This window comes from Cyprinodon variegatus, unplaced genomic scaffold (genome assembly GCF_000732505.1).
Source record: "Cyprinodon variegatus isolate N-32 unplaced genomic scaffold, C_variegatus-1.0 Scaffold226, whole genome shotgun sequence".
Taxonomy (NCBI): domain Eukaryota; kingdom Metazoa; phylum Chordata; class Actinopteri; order Cyprinodontiformes; family Cyprinodontidae; genus Cyprinodon; species Cyprinodon variegatus.
In genome coordinates this window covers 113397-126617 of record NW_015150679.1, presented here as the reverse complement: position 1 = coordinate 126617, position 13221 = coordinate 113397, and the positions used below count along the sequence as shown (strand labels likewise).

The 13221-nt window shown below is 36.7% G+C and overlaps 1 protein-coding gene across 1 annotated transcript in view; it reads left to right on the top strand.

The window, feature by feature from the left end:
* LOC107088665 (tumor protein p63-regulated gene 1-like protein) overlaps nucleotides 1-2458 on the top strand; it is a 48088-nt gene extending 45630 nt beyond the window's left edge. The window contains exon 6 of the mRNA XM_015380969.1: nucleotides 1397-2458. Within this exon, the coding sequence (XP_015236455.1) occupies nucleotides 1397-1591 (195 nt within the window). The 3' untranslated portion in view covers nucleotides 1592-2458. The remainder of the gene's footprint in view (nucleotides 1-1396) is intronic.
* Nucleotides 2459-13221: the final 10763 nt, after the last annotated feature.

Genomic DNA, 13221 nt, shown 5'->3' with positions numbered 1-13221 from the left:
GCTGACACATTTCTGCTTCGGTTTAAGGGTCCACACCAGGATCGGACTAGGAACGATTTTCGGCTCTGGCATTTTTCCTTCTACACCAGCCGACTTATGGACCCCGCATCCCCCCCAAAAATAAATAAATAAATAGCAGCCCAATCAAATGCGTGCTTTTCAAATGTGAAACACAATACGAATACACATTGCGGATTAACCGATCTATCTTCAAGCATCACACGACAACCATCACCAAGACTTCTATAACGCGGCTTTACTGGCTTTGGTTATTAACATGGACACGACAATGACTGCTGCTGCGTAACGTCCACACCTGCACGAAGCCAGCCAGACACCCACTCACACATACTAGGTCTACAACGTAAGCCTGAATGCTGTAAAAACATAAACATAGAACAATACAATATAGAGACTGACAGGCAGTTCTTCAAGAATGAATACATGAAAGGTCAGAGGTGTGTGAGCATTCCCAAATAATGTAAACAGATGCAAAACCCCATCATGCACCGCAACATATTTTTGCAACATATTCTAAAATGAATTCACCAAATATAAAAGGAACATCGTAGTTTGGTTTAAAGAAAGCATTTTGGTTTTATTATAATTTATTTTGTTGCAAGGATTTTACAGTTTGAGGAAATGACGTCCAATATGCCATCCGTCACAAGGTTGTGCATGACAAGGAAGGGCTATATACTGTATATATATACTGCATGCATCGTTTAGGTTGTTAACATTGTATTACTTTCTGAGCTCCTTGAGTTATATATTGTAACAGGTAGGAGCTTCAGCCCGAGAGTAAGTGTTGGGGCCGGTATGATTTAAGGAGGGCGGGCCCTCGCACTCTGAAATAGGGACCGGCCCACCGGGCAAATGCCCGGTATCACAGATTACCAGTCCGAGCCTGGTCCTCACTGATTAGCCTTATTCAGAAGTGGCCTCTGATATACTAAGCCGACAAAGATGGACTTTTACCTTGACTCAGGTGCAGTTTTTTTTTTTTTTTTTTACCTCTTCTTGATGACTAATATGGTCGAAATATACATGAAACAAAAATCAAGAAGGTCTGGCCTAAATGGTCCAATTAAACTCTAGCTGCCTTATCACTAGTTGTTTAAGCAGAAACCATTTTTTTCTGTGTTTTCTAAAATTAAAATACATTCAGGATGTGGGATATGTGAGCTCCCTTCTGGATCGGCCATGTTTAAACATTTTCCTACTTATCTTGGACAAGTATCACTTTTTAATAATATATTTGGAAAACTTTTTTTTTTTTCCTTAGGTTTCACTACGTACAGTATAACTGTCTGCATTACTTAATACATATAAAACAATGTTGAAAATGAAACCAAATCATAGGGTGTGTGAATATGTTGGATGTTTCTGTCCACAGATCCAGGTGTTTTCTGAGAAGCTCAAGGCTGCGGCGGAGAGAGCGCACGCCAAAAACCCAGTTCCTGGGAAAGCCAACGGAGTCCTGGTCCTTCAGCAGCCGATCTACATCGAGGCGTACGTGGGCGCCATGGCCTTTCTTGGAAACCAGAACAAACTGGGTTATTGCATGGCCCGAGGAAACCTTGGCTTTTAAGCATTTGAGTTTATTTGTGATGTTTAATCCAGTTTTTAAAACCATGAACCTGCTTTAGATGTTTTCAGCAGGTCAGTAGAAATCTCACTGAAGGGGATTGTTTCTTTTTACTTATTCCTTAATATGTAGTTCTTACCGCTGGTGTGTGGTAATGAGAAATATCCAGATTCCACCCCCCTCATATGGTAATTCAACCCCCTCGCAACGAGACTCTTTTCTTCCTCCCTCTGTATTTATGTTAGGAGCTGATTCCCCATTCCATTCCGCCCCTTAGAGATTCACTGGAGCATAGGGGCTCATTTGTCAGCTTAGTTTTTATCACTCTGTGTATTTTTACAGTGCATACAGTTGAGGAATTTTCCCCCTGATTTGTGTCTCTGCAGCTTTTTTTTTTTTCTGAATGTTTTGGGCCCGGTGAGTTGTTCCCACTGGCGTCATAATAAACTGTTTCCTACTTTTGGTTTCTTCTAAGACTTGGCAGCTTGTGAATTTTTATTTTTTTATGTCAAATATTTTAAAACTGGTTAACGGCTACTGTACCTTAACATGAAAGCATACATTTATCTATGTCTGCATGAGAAGGAAAGCTGCTAAAAATGTCTCTAAATGACTAATGAATGATTTTAAGAGGTGTTTATGAAGATTTTACTGAATACAAATTTTGTCTGGCTGATTATCATCCGTTGGTCGGTAAACTTGGCCAAAGCTGAAAATATTTTCTTGATTTTGTAAGTATTTTTAATCTTAATCAATTTGTATGACTAAATAATCTTAATTTTAATCTATTTGTACTTCTGAATACTATAAGGTTCTATTAAAACTGAATGTGAACTGCTATGACTGGAAATATATGTGATTAAATTGTTTTACAACATGTGTTATTTTTATTACCTGTTGTTTTTGCATTGAATTGGTCATATTTATTAGCTTCTTATGGTTAAAGTGCACCCTCCTGTTTCAAATCGTATTTTGTGTCTATTGGAGTCTTTAAACACTTTATGTGGGTGTAAACCAGTTTTATTTGTTACTGCATGCTCTTTTAATGAAACTAAAACAATTATAGTTATAATTTAGTCATCTTTTGTCATTTACATTTTTGTTTAATCGTACAATATTTTAGGGTTTTTACTCGGGTAAATAGTGATTTTCTTTTTTTATACCATTATTGCAAAATACAATTTGTAAATGGAAATTTGAAATTAAAAAAAGAAGCAAACCAGAAATGAAACTTTGAAAATCTGCTTGCTTCTGTCAGTCAAAATGCATTTCTTTCAGTTTTTTACAAATTCTATATTTTCATATTTCATTGTTAAATAATGAATGAATGAATGTATTTTTTAGATGAGTTCTAAAAATAGCTTTTTTTCCCTCCAAATTGCATTTTAGAGATCCCATTCTTCTGAGGGCAGCCTTTTCTCAGGAGCAAATGGTTATATTGAAGAAGTGAAGAGAATGTGATCTACACTTAGAGAAGAATAAAACTCAGTCTTAAAAAGAGAAATCTGGGGAAAACATTTTACAATGTAAAATGACATTTTTTAAAATAGGATCTGATAAAACAGCCAAGTTACTCTGAAAAGCTTTTTCTTGAGCAAGAAGTTTTTCAAAGTTTCATTTCTGGATTTTTTTTTTTCGCTGAAAAAAACATGCATTGATGGAACAAAATTCAGTCCACAGACGGTATTAGTTACAGCATCAATTTTCTAGTTTTTTAATTGGACAATGCATCACCTTCAATTCAGCCACTTTTATAAATAGTTTACAAATGTGTTGCTCTCCAGTCTACTGAAAGGGTGCACACAACGATCCATAATAGTGTTAACTTTCTTTAAACCCAGATGTTCTACTTGGTTTTAGTGTACGTTCTGATCTGGTTTATTAAAAAACAAAATCTTGTAAAGTGCAAACAAGGATCTAGACCATTAAAATCTATTTAGCTGTGTCCCTGTCATCGCCTCATTTTATTTTCTATTACTTAATGATCGCTTGATAGTCAGGATGAAAGTTTATCAATCTCTGAGGAATCCCACTAGTCAAATGAACTGAAATACTTAGAATATATAGCTCTTGCTGCTATCAGTTAAAGTATGCAGTGAATTTTCATTAGTGCAGACAGAGGGTTTGCATACAGTAGCATGAAAGTTAAAGTATAGGTCACCTTCCTGTCTTTTAAATAGATTTCTTTTCATCAGTTTGCATAGATTTGCAATTTATTATTGAGCAAATTAATGAAAGTTTGGTGCATTTTAAAATAAAACCTACCAAAACATGATATTAAATGCATCCATAGAAGTTTTTGAAGGTAGGATATTAAAGTAAAGTAGAAAATATGCTAGGTACAGTAGGTAATGAAAATTTCTTATTTTCTTTATCAATTCTTTAATGAGGCCATGAAACTAAATCTCACAAGATATCGACCAACAATCAAGTAGTCCACAAACAAAGAGAAATCAAATAAAAATTGACCAAATTAGCTATAAGTACCAAGTGACTCCAGTTATAAGATATATAAAGAATTGTAATAAATACTTTGAGGAAAAGCCTTTTTGGGTAATGACAACCATGATTTGTGTCCTGTATGAAGAAACTCTTCACATTACTCATCTGTTACCTCGGGCAGAATGGCTAAGAAGATAATTTTTCAATATGCTCTGATCTTCCGCTCTTTCTTTAGGTTTTCAGTTTGATAAAGTCGCTCTAGTGATTGATCAGGCCCTCCAGCAGTTTTGCTTTTTTTTTTCAAACTAGTTAAACATTTCCTTATCTGTGTGTTTGGGAACAGCGTCTTGTTTGGGAATCCGCTCTTCTAATTTTCAGATTCTTATCAAGAATTTCCCCACAACATAATTTTCCCAACAGCAAATGTCACTTCAGGAATTATGTGTTTTAGGTAATGAGCAGAACCGTTTTTCCTTAAACAACGTGCAAAGATATCCAGAGAAAGTAAAGTTTAAACAGGCTTCAAAGTGCTTGTATTTTTAGCAGTGGAGACTTGTGTATTAAATGTACATAGAAGCCATTTGGTTGAAAGCTTTACATTCATGAAGCTGGAGCTTATATTTACTAAGCTGTAAGAAGTGGCTTTTGTAAACTTTGGATTCATTTTTCAAAATCTTCAGGCAGATATCATACAGAGGTTTCTGACATGAGTGGTTTATGGTAAAAAAAATTCTCTTTCTCTACTTCCAGGTTCTACTTGCTGCAACATTTGGAAATTTAGAAATCCATCCCATTAGTTTGTTTTGCAACAAAAGCTACTTTAAAGCCTCTTTCTTTTATTAATTGAATGCTCTGCATAGTGCTTGACTAATGCAAACCTTTATGCATGTTGACGGGTAATATTAATCAAGCTGATTGTGATTGGCATAACAGCAGAAAGACTTTATAAATACTGACCCCTGTCAGCAGGTTGTTTTGGCCTTTATTATCTTTCAAACATCCTTTTTATGAGTTCGGCAGCTTTTCTATCGGTCATCCTAATTTAGTTTTACCAGTAGCTTCATTTCTGTTATGATTTGCTTAAATTTATGGAAACTTATGCTCTCCAACCCTAACCAACTAATTAACTCCAAAACCCTGCAGAGGTTTCTCACTGTCGGTCAGTGGGTTAAATAAAACCTGAATAATCTCAGCTGTAGTTTGCAGGTTATTTAGAGGATCTGACATAAGGGTGAACCTCTCCCCGCTGTGTTGATCACCAGCTGTTTGAAATTTTTACATCTTGCTTGTAAAACTCCAGTATATTTTTTAGTGTATGTATATATATATATTTTTTTTTTTCTTTTACAAAATATCAAGGTATCAACTATATTCCCTGATTATCATGGAAAATACTTTATTTTTAGCATTATAAACAACATGAATTATAGTAGTATTTTGGTAATTGTATATAAAGCAAGCTGTGGAAAAAAATCTTTGTTTCTGTCAAATGTTTTATTTACAGTTTCCCATTTTCATTCTATCACGGAAGATATTGATGCATCCAATTACACCGAAAATAAGCCCTAATGAATACACAAATTCACTATTTGATATTAAAGATAAACAGTAGTGCTGGAATAATAAATAAGAACAGAAAACACATCAAAATGTTCCAACTGCATTTATTTAAAGTGTCCCCATCGGGAGACAAGGTTAAGTAGGAAGTTACCCGGCAATCTGTGCAGCTGCGATTCTTCAAGGTAAATTATAAGGCTGAGTTCATCACCTTTGGTTTTGTGTATCATGACCTGAGGGTTGGTAAGGGTTAACATGTTTCCTGCCAGAATGAGGACGTGTCTCTTTTCCTTCATCAAGTACCGCTTTGGCCCAGAGCAAATCTCCTCATTCATATTTCTGCCCTTTAAGGTGTACAAGCTGCTCAGAAAACAGGATTAACAGGCAGTTAAATGCAAACTCATTAGTTGTTTTTTTCAAACCTACAACAGTTTGAGTCATTGGGTCATGATAGAAAATATAAATGTGCTTTTATTTTGTTTCCATGGTGATCATTTTGACCTTTTAGTATTTTTTCTCTCTCCGTAATCACCATGATTTTGTATTTACTGTAAGTAGTAGAAGAGCATGAAGCATGTGGCCTCACCTGAATACTCCTCCATTATGTGTTAACGTCACAATTCAGGATGAATAGAAACAGGTCTGAGTTTAGATGTGCGTGCAGGATACAGGGGCGTGTTGCTGAGAATCATTTACCCTTTGTCCTCAAATGATCCTTTTTTTTTTTCCTTCCCTCTTTTGGAGATCATTCCGTTCAGCCCCTAAGGTAAAACAACAGAGTTAGAGCTTTGCTTCGCTCTTAAGATTTACATGACAGCTCTGTACTCGCGGCTAAGACAGGACATAATAGTGCGATTACCACTGCGTGAAAGGACGGCAAACACAAAGTGACCACAAGGACCGGCAAAGTGACCACAAACACTAATTCACAATAGTGAGAGGCAAAAAAAAAGACAGTAGAGCAAACATAGAGATGGAAAATGGCTAAAAACTAAATCTAAACAAAAACAACATATAACCCAAGATATAACTTTAGAGTAATTCTAATATTAAAATCAGCTTACATACTTGCAATGTTCATACCTACATTGATTTCCAATCAGGATGTGATAAAATGCTGTAAAATGATGTAAGAACTTCTTAATTTTTAAAAACGTTTTACATAAATGTGAGGGGAAAAGAAGCAATCTAATGCTTCTAAATTTTAACTATGTGTGCATTAAAGTTCTTTTAACCAGGTGCACATCAGCCCTTTTCTAACTTGGCCAAGATAAGTGGAGTTCAGTGATAGCAACCGCATTCCTTTCTGCAGAGGTAGGCTGTTGCCTCAGGCTAGATAATATACTAAGCGCTAGTTCCATTTTTTTCACACCAGTAAAACATCAAAAGATGTCAACTCTCATTTTGTGCTTTTTGGCTGACAACCAGTAGGAGCCAATACGCAAAACAGGTCACTATAATGATAGAGCGTTAATTCTGACATTTATAAAAAAGTGATTAATAACTCTAAACTCATACTTCAGTTTTTTTTTTTTGTTTTAATGAAGTTCTGTGAATAGCCAAAAGGCAGTTGATATTTCATCGGCTTTGGAGGTCTTTATTTATTATAAATCCAGACTAGTTGGCTCAATAAGCGAAAGCTAACAGATAATGAAGATGATTTCTAAAATAACTAGCCTTTTAAAAGTCATATCAATTGAGATTAATAGTTTTTTATGAACCTTTGAAGGTCCAGTTCAAATCCTTCCCTTAATTATTTTCTACCATTTATCCATTAATATGTTTTGCCATTTCATTCCTCTCTATTTTCCATTTCTTACACTAAAAGATAAAGATTGTTTTTATAAATGTATGTAAATTCCTTTACATACAGTTTACATACAGGCCAACACTCCCCCTGCTTTGTTGTTTCTGTTTTTCTTGGAAACACATTTTACATTTAGTTTAATTAACAATTTAAATGTTAGTCTCCCTGGGACACAGGAGTCAGAAGTATTCAAATTCTTTACTAAAGGTTCGGATACCTGTGCTTTAGTGAAAGATAAAAAAGTACAAAGGTAAAATGAATTTTTGCCACAAATAATAAAAAACCCAGTTCCTCTTTTGCTCACTAGGTGGTAAAAAAACCCAAAAAACCCTAAGAAATACAGATTTAGTTTATTTTGCTCTAAATGAAAATTTGAGACAAGATATTACGAAATAAACTGAACATAAATCCTGCAGTTCAATACTTTAAAGTTTACGTTGGTTTTCACACTTTAAAAGTTGAAAAAGAAACATGTACATATGAAAATCAAATAAATCAGTGGGGAATATGTCGCGTCTCCGATTCTCATCCAGTGTTTCCAGCGTCCTGTCGTCATCCATTTCTCTATCAGTGTTTTCTTTAAACTAACTAGGCTTCAACTGGACAGATTATCTTTACACTTTGAATGTTTTCTGTTTTGTTGTGGTTGTTACATCATTACCTATATAAATAAATAGGAGGCCGGGTTTGAGAAGGGCAGAAGTAGAAAGTTAAAAAATTAAAAAGCTCTATGAAAAATAAATGAAGTGTAGAACAGATTCGGAAAAAATGCTAATTGGTGGAAAATCTTTTAACCTTCATTTCTGTGTAAATACCCATTCACAGAATTGAACAGTCCAGTTGTAACAATGAGTTAAAAAATATAGTTTGCCTTCCTCTCTAATTTGTTTCAGATTAGAGTTTTATAGTCATTTTTACACAGATTTTGCCGGCGTAATATTTGTAAGGAGGATGACTGTTTGAGGGAACATCTGGATCTCCAGAGATTTTTTGCTTGTTGCTCTGAAGACATACAATTTTCAGCAGGGAAGTAATTTTATTTTCTATTTTCTTGGTCTGGTCTCTCTTAATCTATTCTCAGTAAAGACTGAATTTGAATTTTATAAATTCTACTTTTGGGTAAAAGTTTGGAGGTTGTTTGTTAGAATATAAAAAAAGAGGTTTATTGTCCCACAATGAGGAAACAGTGTGGTTGTACAGCAGCAAAAGATTCAAGCAAAAATGCTCACACAATGTGGACCTAAAAAAAAGTGTTTAAAAATAACAGAACTGAGAGTTTACAAATAAATGCAATACTGCACTGTTATTGTTGCCATATTTACAATAAAGTTTATATAAAATGACCACTGCTTTTTGTTACAAGAGTTATAAAAATGTTAGGAACTTTAATATGTCAGTAAAATTTTATCCTCAAATGTTTTTGTTAGGTTTAAATCCGTATTAAATGCCTGGTGGGTCAATTTTTAAATGTATTTTAGTCCTCCCCTGGTCTCTGTGTTTGGATCATTTTGACGGAAAGTTTCTATTTTTGAACTGTTTCTGTTTTCCTATTACGTTCCTGGAAGTAGCATGCGTTATGGAACGGCTCTATGTAATTAAAGGCTAGAATGCAAAGAAGCATGACTTGTAGGAAACAACATTAAATCCCCGATAAACTAATTAGCTGCCAAACGTGCCACCTGTTGCATAGGCGGTCAGGGATAAGTGGTTTTGTTGGGAGGTCAAGGCCACCTTCCCTCCCAGCGGAAGTCTTCATGTCTGACTCGACAGGTCCAAGTGGTTATTTTGCCTGAATGCGGTGCGAGGATGTGTTTCCCCGTGCCCTGCAGTGGAACCTGAAAGTGAGAGGCTTAAAAACCTGCCCATCAGAACCTGTGACCCCGGATGGCCTCGGCTAACAACCATGGCTGCCTGAGATGCTTGAGGCCAGTAACATAAGACAGATTCTGCAAGACACTTTTGCAATCCTGGTGTGGCACGCAGTCCTCTCATTTCTCTGAAATACCTCCAAAGTGCTCACAGATATGCCAGCCTGGAGTCCGGGCTTCTTTTTCACAGGTCGAGCAACCTCAGGTCACCATTTTCACATCCCTGACATCCGCAACGCTTGTTTGTTTGGTAAACATGTTACACCTGTCAGAGGAACGCTGGTTGCTAACCATCAGCATTTCCTCTTTTCTGTGGCGCTTTCCCCTTCTTCTCACCTCGCTTGTTTTTCCATCTGCTGCCCTCGCAGCGGCGCATGCAGTAAGTGTGAAGGAGTGAATGTGTGAGGAGCGAACCACACTGGTTTTGTATTCGTGCACAGAGACCACTGGCCTGTTGTCTGAATTGCTGTCTTGTAATGAAGCTAGAGAAGCTGTTTTTATTTATCCCTCTCCCAGCTGTCACTGTTGTGTCTGGAAGTGTGCTGGTTGAACTCGGAGCCATGCACACTTGGAGAACTGTCAAATCCACTAACACTCCCAACTATGCAGAATGTTACAGCCCAGAACACACCCTGGATTCACTTCATGGAAAACAAAAGCTGAGAAGGATATAAAAAAAAATAAAAAAGTACAACCTTTATTTGACTCCATCGAGTCTATGTTGTGTTTTTGTTTTGTTCTCCTTTCCGTCTAAAAATAAAAAAATATTTATATAATATCATTTAATCTTTCTTGGAAAAGATTAGGTCAAACCAGAAAAAAAGAAAAAGAGAATTGCAGCACTTTAAACTGGAATTAGTTTGTTAATACTAGTAAAACTTCCACATGTTCAATTTATTTTCTGTATCCTGAAGCATGTGAGCCATAATAACTTATAATGACATAATAATTTAGAGCACCCAGTAAAATTATTCATAAAAATTGACCTGTTTTTCACATCACAGCCAAGAATATATTGTGGGAATTTAACTAATTACCACATGGAGCCTAGGCGAAAGTTCAACTAAATAAACTGACTACTGCCCTTTATCCGTCTACGACACAGCCAATCAGCTTTGAACCACGCCTCCACAAAAGCTAATCAGCATCCAAAATTCATCTTAAAAGGCCTCTGATCCGCAACCATCTGCTACCTAGTGCCCAGGCGGTGATTGTGCCGTGTGACTTCATTCAGATGACTCCGTTTCAACCCACCTTCAGCCCCTCCTCCACCATCATAGCTTAAGCTTCATCAGAGATTCATTCCTCCCAGACTCTTGCTGCGTTCCTTGTCTCATCTGAACCGGTCCAGCAGAAGTCCGCCATATTGAGCCTGGTTCTGCAAGAGGTTTCTTCCCAATGGGGAGTTTTTCCTCTCCACTGTCGCTTCATGCTTGCTCATCATGGACATCTCAACCTGTGTTATCCAACTGGACTTCCATCTACTAGGTCCCTGAGTGAAGCTCAAGTATCAGCTCACGCAGTCCACTGGATCTCCCCATAAAGCTCAGCAGACCATCTCCCTAACCAGCAGTCTACAGACTGACCAACCTCATTTATCTCCACTCCACCAGTTTCTTTACTCCTGTTCATGCATATCAAACAACATTCGGTGCTATGTTTCCTGCAGAGGCCTGAGTATTTGTATCAATACATGCCTTCTAATTGTCTTTTCTCTCATTGTGAGTTTTCCAGATTAAACTAATTGTAAAATTAAAGCTAAAAAAACAGATGGTTTTTGGTCTTTTTTTTTTTTTCCAAAGACCATCAGTCTGCAGCATGCACTGGACTGTGCTAAGGCCACCTTTTGGCTGATAGACGGCTGCAGGTTTTTTTTTACGCTCCACCTGTTTTGGACATCTAGAAACAGAACGTTTTGTCTGTTTCTCTCAGGGAGGTGTTCGGTTAATTCTGTTATTCTATAAATTCCAGTGTTTGAAAGTAGCAGATTAAACTTACTTGGTTACTCTACTTAAGTACCTTTTTTTGAGTATCTTTATTTTACTTGAGTCATTTTTGGGGGGTATTTATAACTTCCACTCAACTACATTTCTAGGAAGCTGCTAGATACTTCAGCTTTACTTTGTAATCCGTTGTTGTTGTTTTTCTTTCTTGAAACACAATTCCAACATGGCAGAATTCTAAGGGCAGGGATTGCTTTCGAGTCAATGAGTCAATGCAATCAACTGGTTTTCCTTAGATAGAAAAGTTTGAATCAATTTAACTGTACAGGTCCTTCTCAAAATATTAGCATATTGTGATAAAATTCATTATTTTCCATAATTTTTTGAGATGGGAATTTTGGGTTTTCATGAGCTGTATGCCAAAATCATTCATATTAAGACAGTACAAGACCTGAAATATTTCAGTTAGTGTGCAATGAATCAAAAATATTTGAATGTTCAAGTTTTATCATTACATCAATGAACTTTATCACAATATGCTAATATTTTGAGAAGGACCTGTATGATCTGGTGAACTGCAAAGTGCCTTGAGATGACATGGTAAATGGCCTGTACTCGACCAAAGCACTTAAAACTACAGTCAGTCATTCACCTGCACACTGATGGTGGCAAGCTACACTGTAGCCACAGCTGCCCTGGGGCTCACTGACAGAAGCAAGGCTCTGACCACCATCAGTGTGTCTTGCTCAAGGACACAACAACACAGAAAGCCACAGATAGGGCTTGAACCGTCAATCCTTCAATTTCAGGGCAAACTCTTACAAACGACGGCACTGTCACGCGATATGAATTGACGCTATATAAATAAACTGAATTGAATTAAGTTGAATTTGGACACCATTGATATAGAGATTTTCACGACCTTCCACAAATGTTAGAAATTCAGGGCAGATATTATTTGTTGTTTATACAGTTTATAAAGGCATTAATTGTTTCCATGTGATCAAGTTATTCATTAGGATGAGTTCTCAAATCAGGAAGCAGGCGGTCGTGACTCAAATCCCAAACATCATGGATGCCAAAATAACCATACAATCACTATCTTCTGATGAACATTTACAGCACTTGCTTTTTGTTCCATACATTTAATTTGATAGCGGGAATATCACAATATATAGCAATAGTTCAATATCGTGATAGTACCGTATTTTGACCCAAGTATCGTGACACGTGTCGTATTGCAACATCCATGCCAATACTCACCCCTACAGCACACATAGACTTTTGCGTACATCTATTTACTTTTACGTGCTTGTGTCCCCTACATAGCATGCTGGATTTAAATGGATTTGGCTTTTAAAATGAAGAGCATTTATATTGCAGATTTGTTGAGTGCAAAACATCATCCAGTTAAGAGGTTGTACAGGTTGCCTAGTTGACGGTTGTGTCTCATTAGTTTTGCAGTTATACTTTACTCCTTCATTAGTATATTGTTTTATAAGCTAACCCTGCTTTAAACTCCCACACAGTGTGTTCCTTTCCTGTTTTATCACTTCATATAGCAGCTTGTTATCAAATGTTTCCTAACAAACTTCTCCAGCCTTTATCTAGATTTTCACATATACAGATCAGCTGGACCTGTATAATAAATACAAACTATAGAAATAACTGTAGTCCATACAAAGTTAGTATAATACATAGTGGAAAGGAAATATAGTATAAAAATGAGAAATTGAATATGAATGTTGTACAAAAAACTGAATATCTTCAGTCAAAGTCTTCTCTTGAACCGCTGCGAGACAAAACACTACAGGTGATCCTTCCTTCCTACAGCTATAAACATCCATCCATTTTCTGTCATGCTTATCTCAAGTGGGGTTGCGAGGGGTGCTGGTGCCTATCTCTAGCTGTCTATGGGCGAGAGGCGGGGTACACCCTGGACAGGCTGCCAGTCCGTCGCAGGGCAACACAGAGACAAACAACCACTCACTCACACCTAAGGAGAATTTAGAGAAG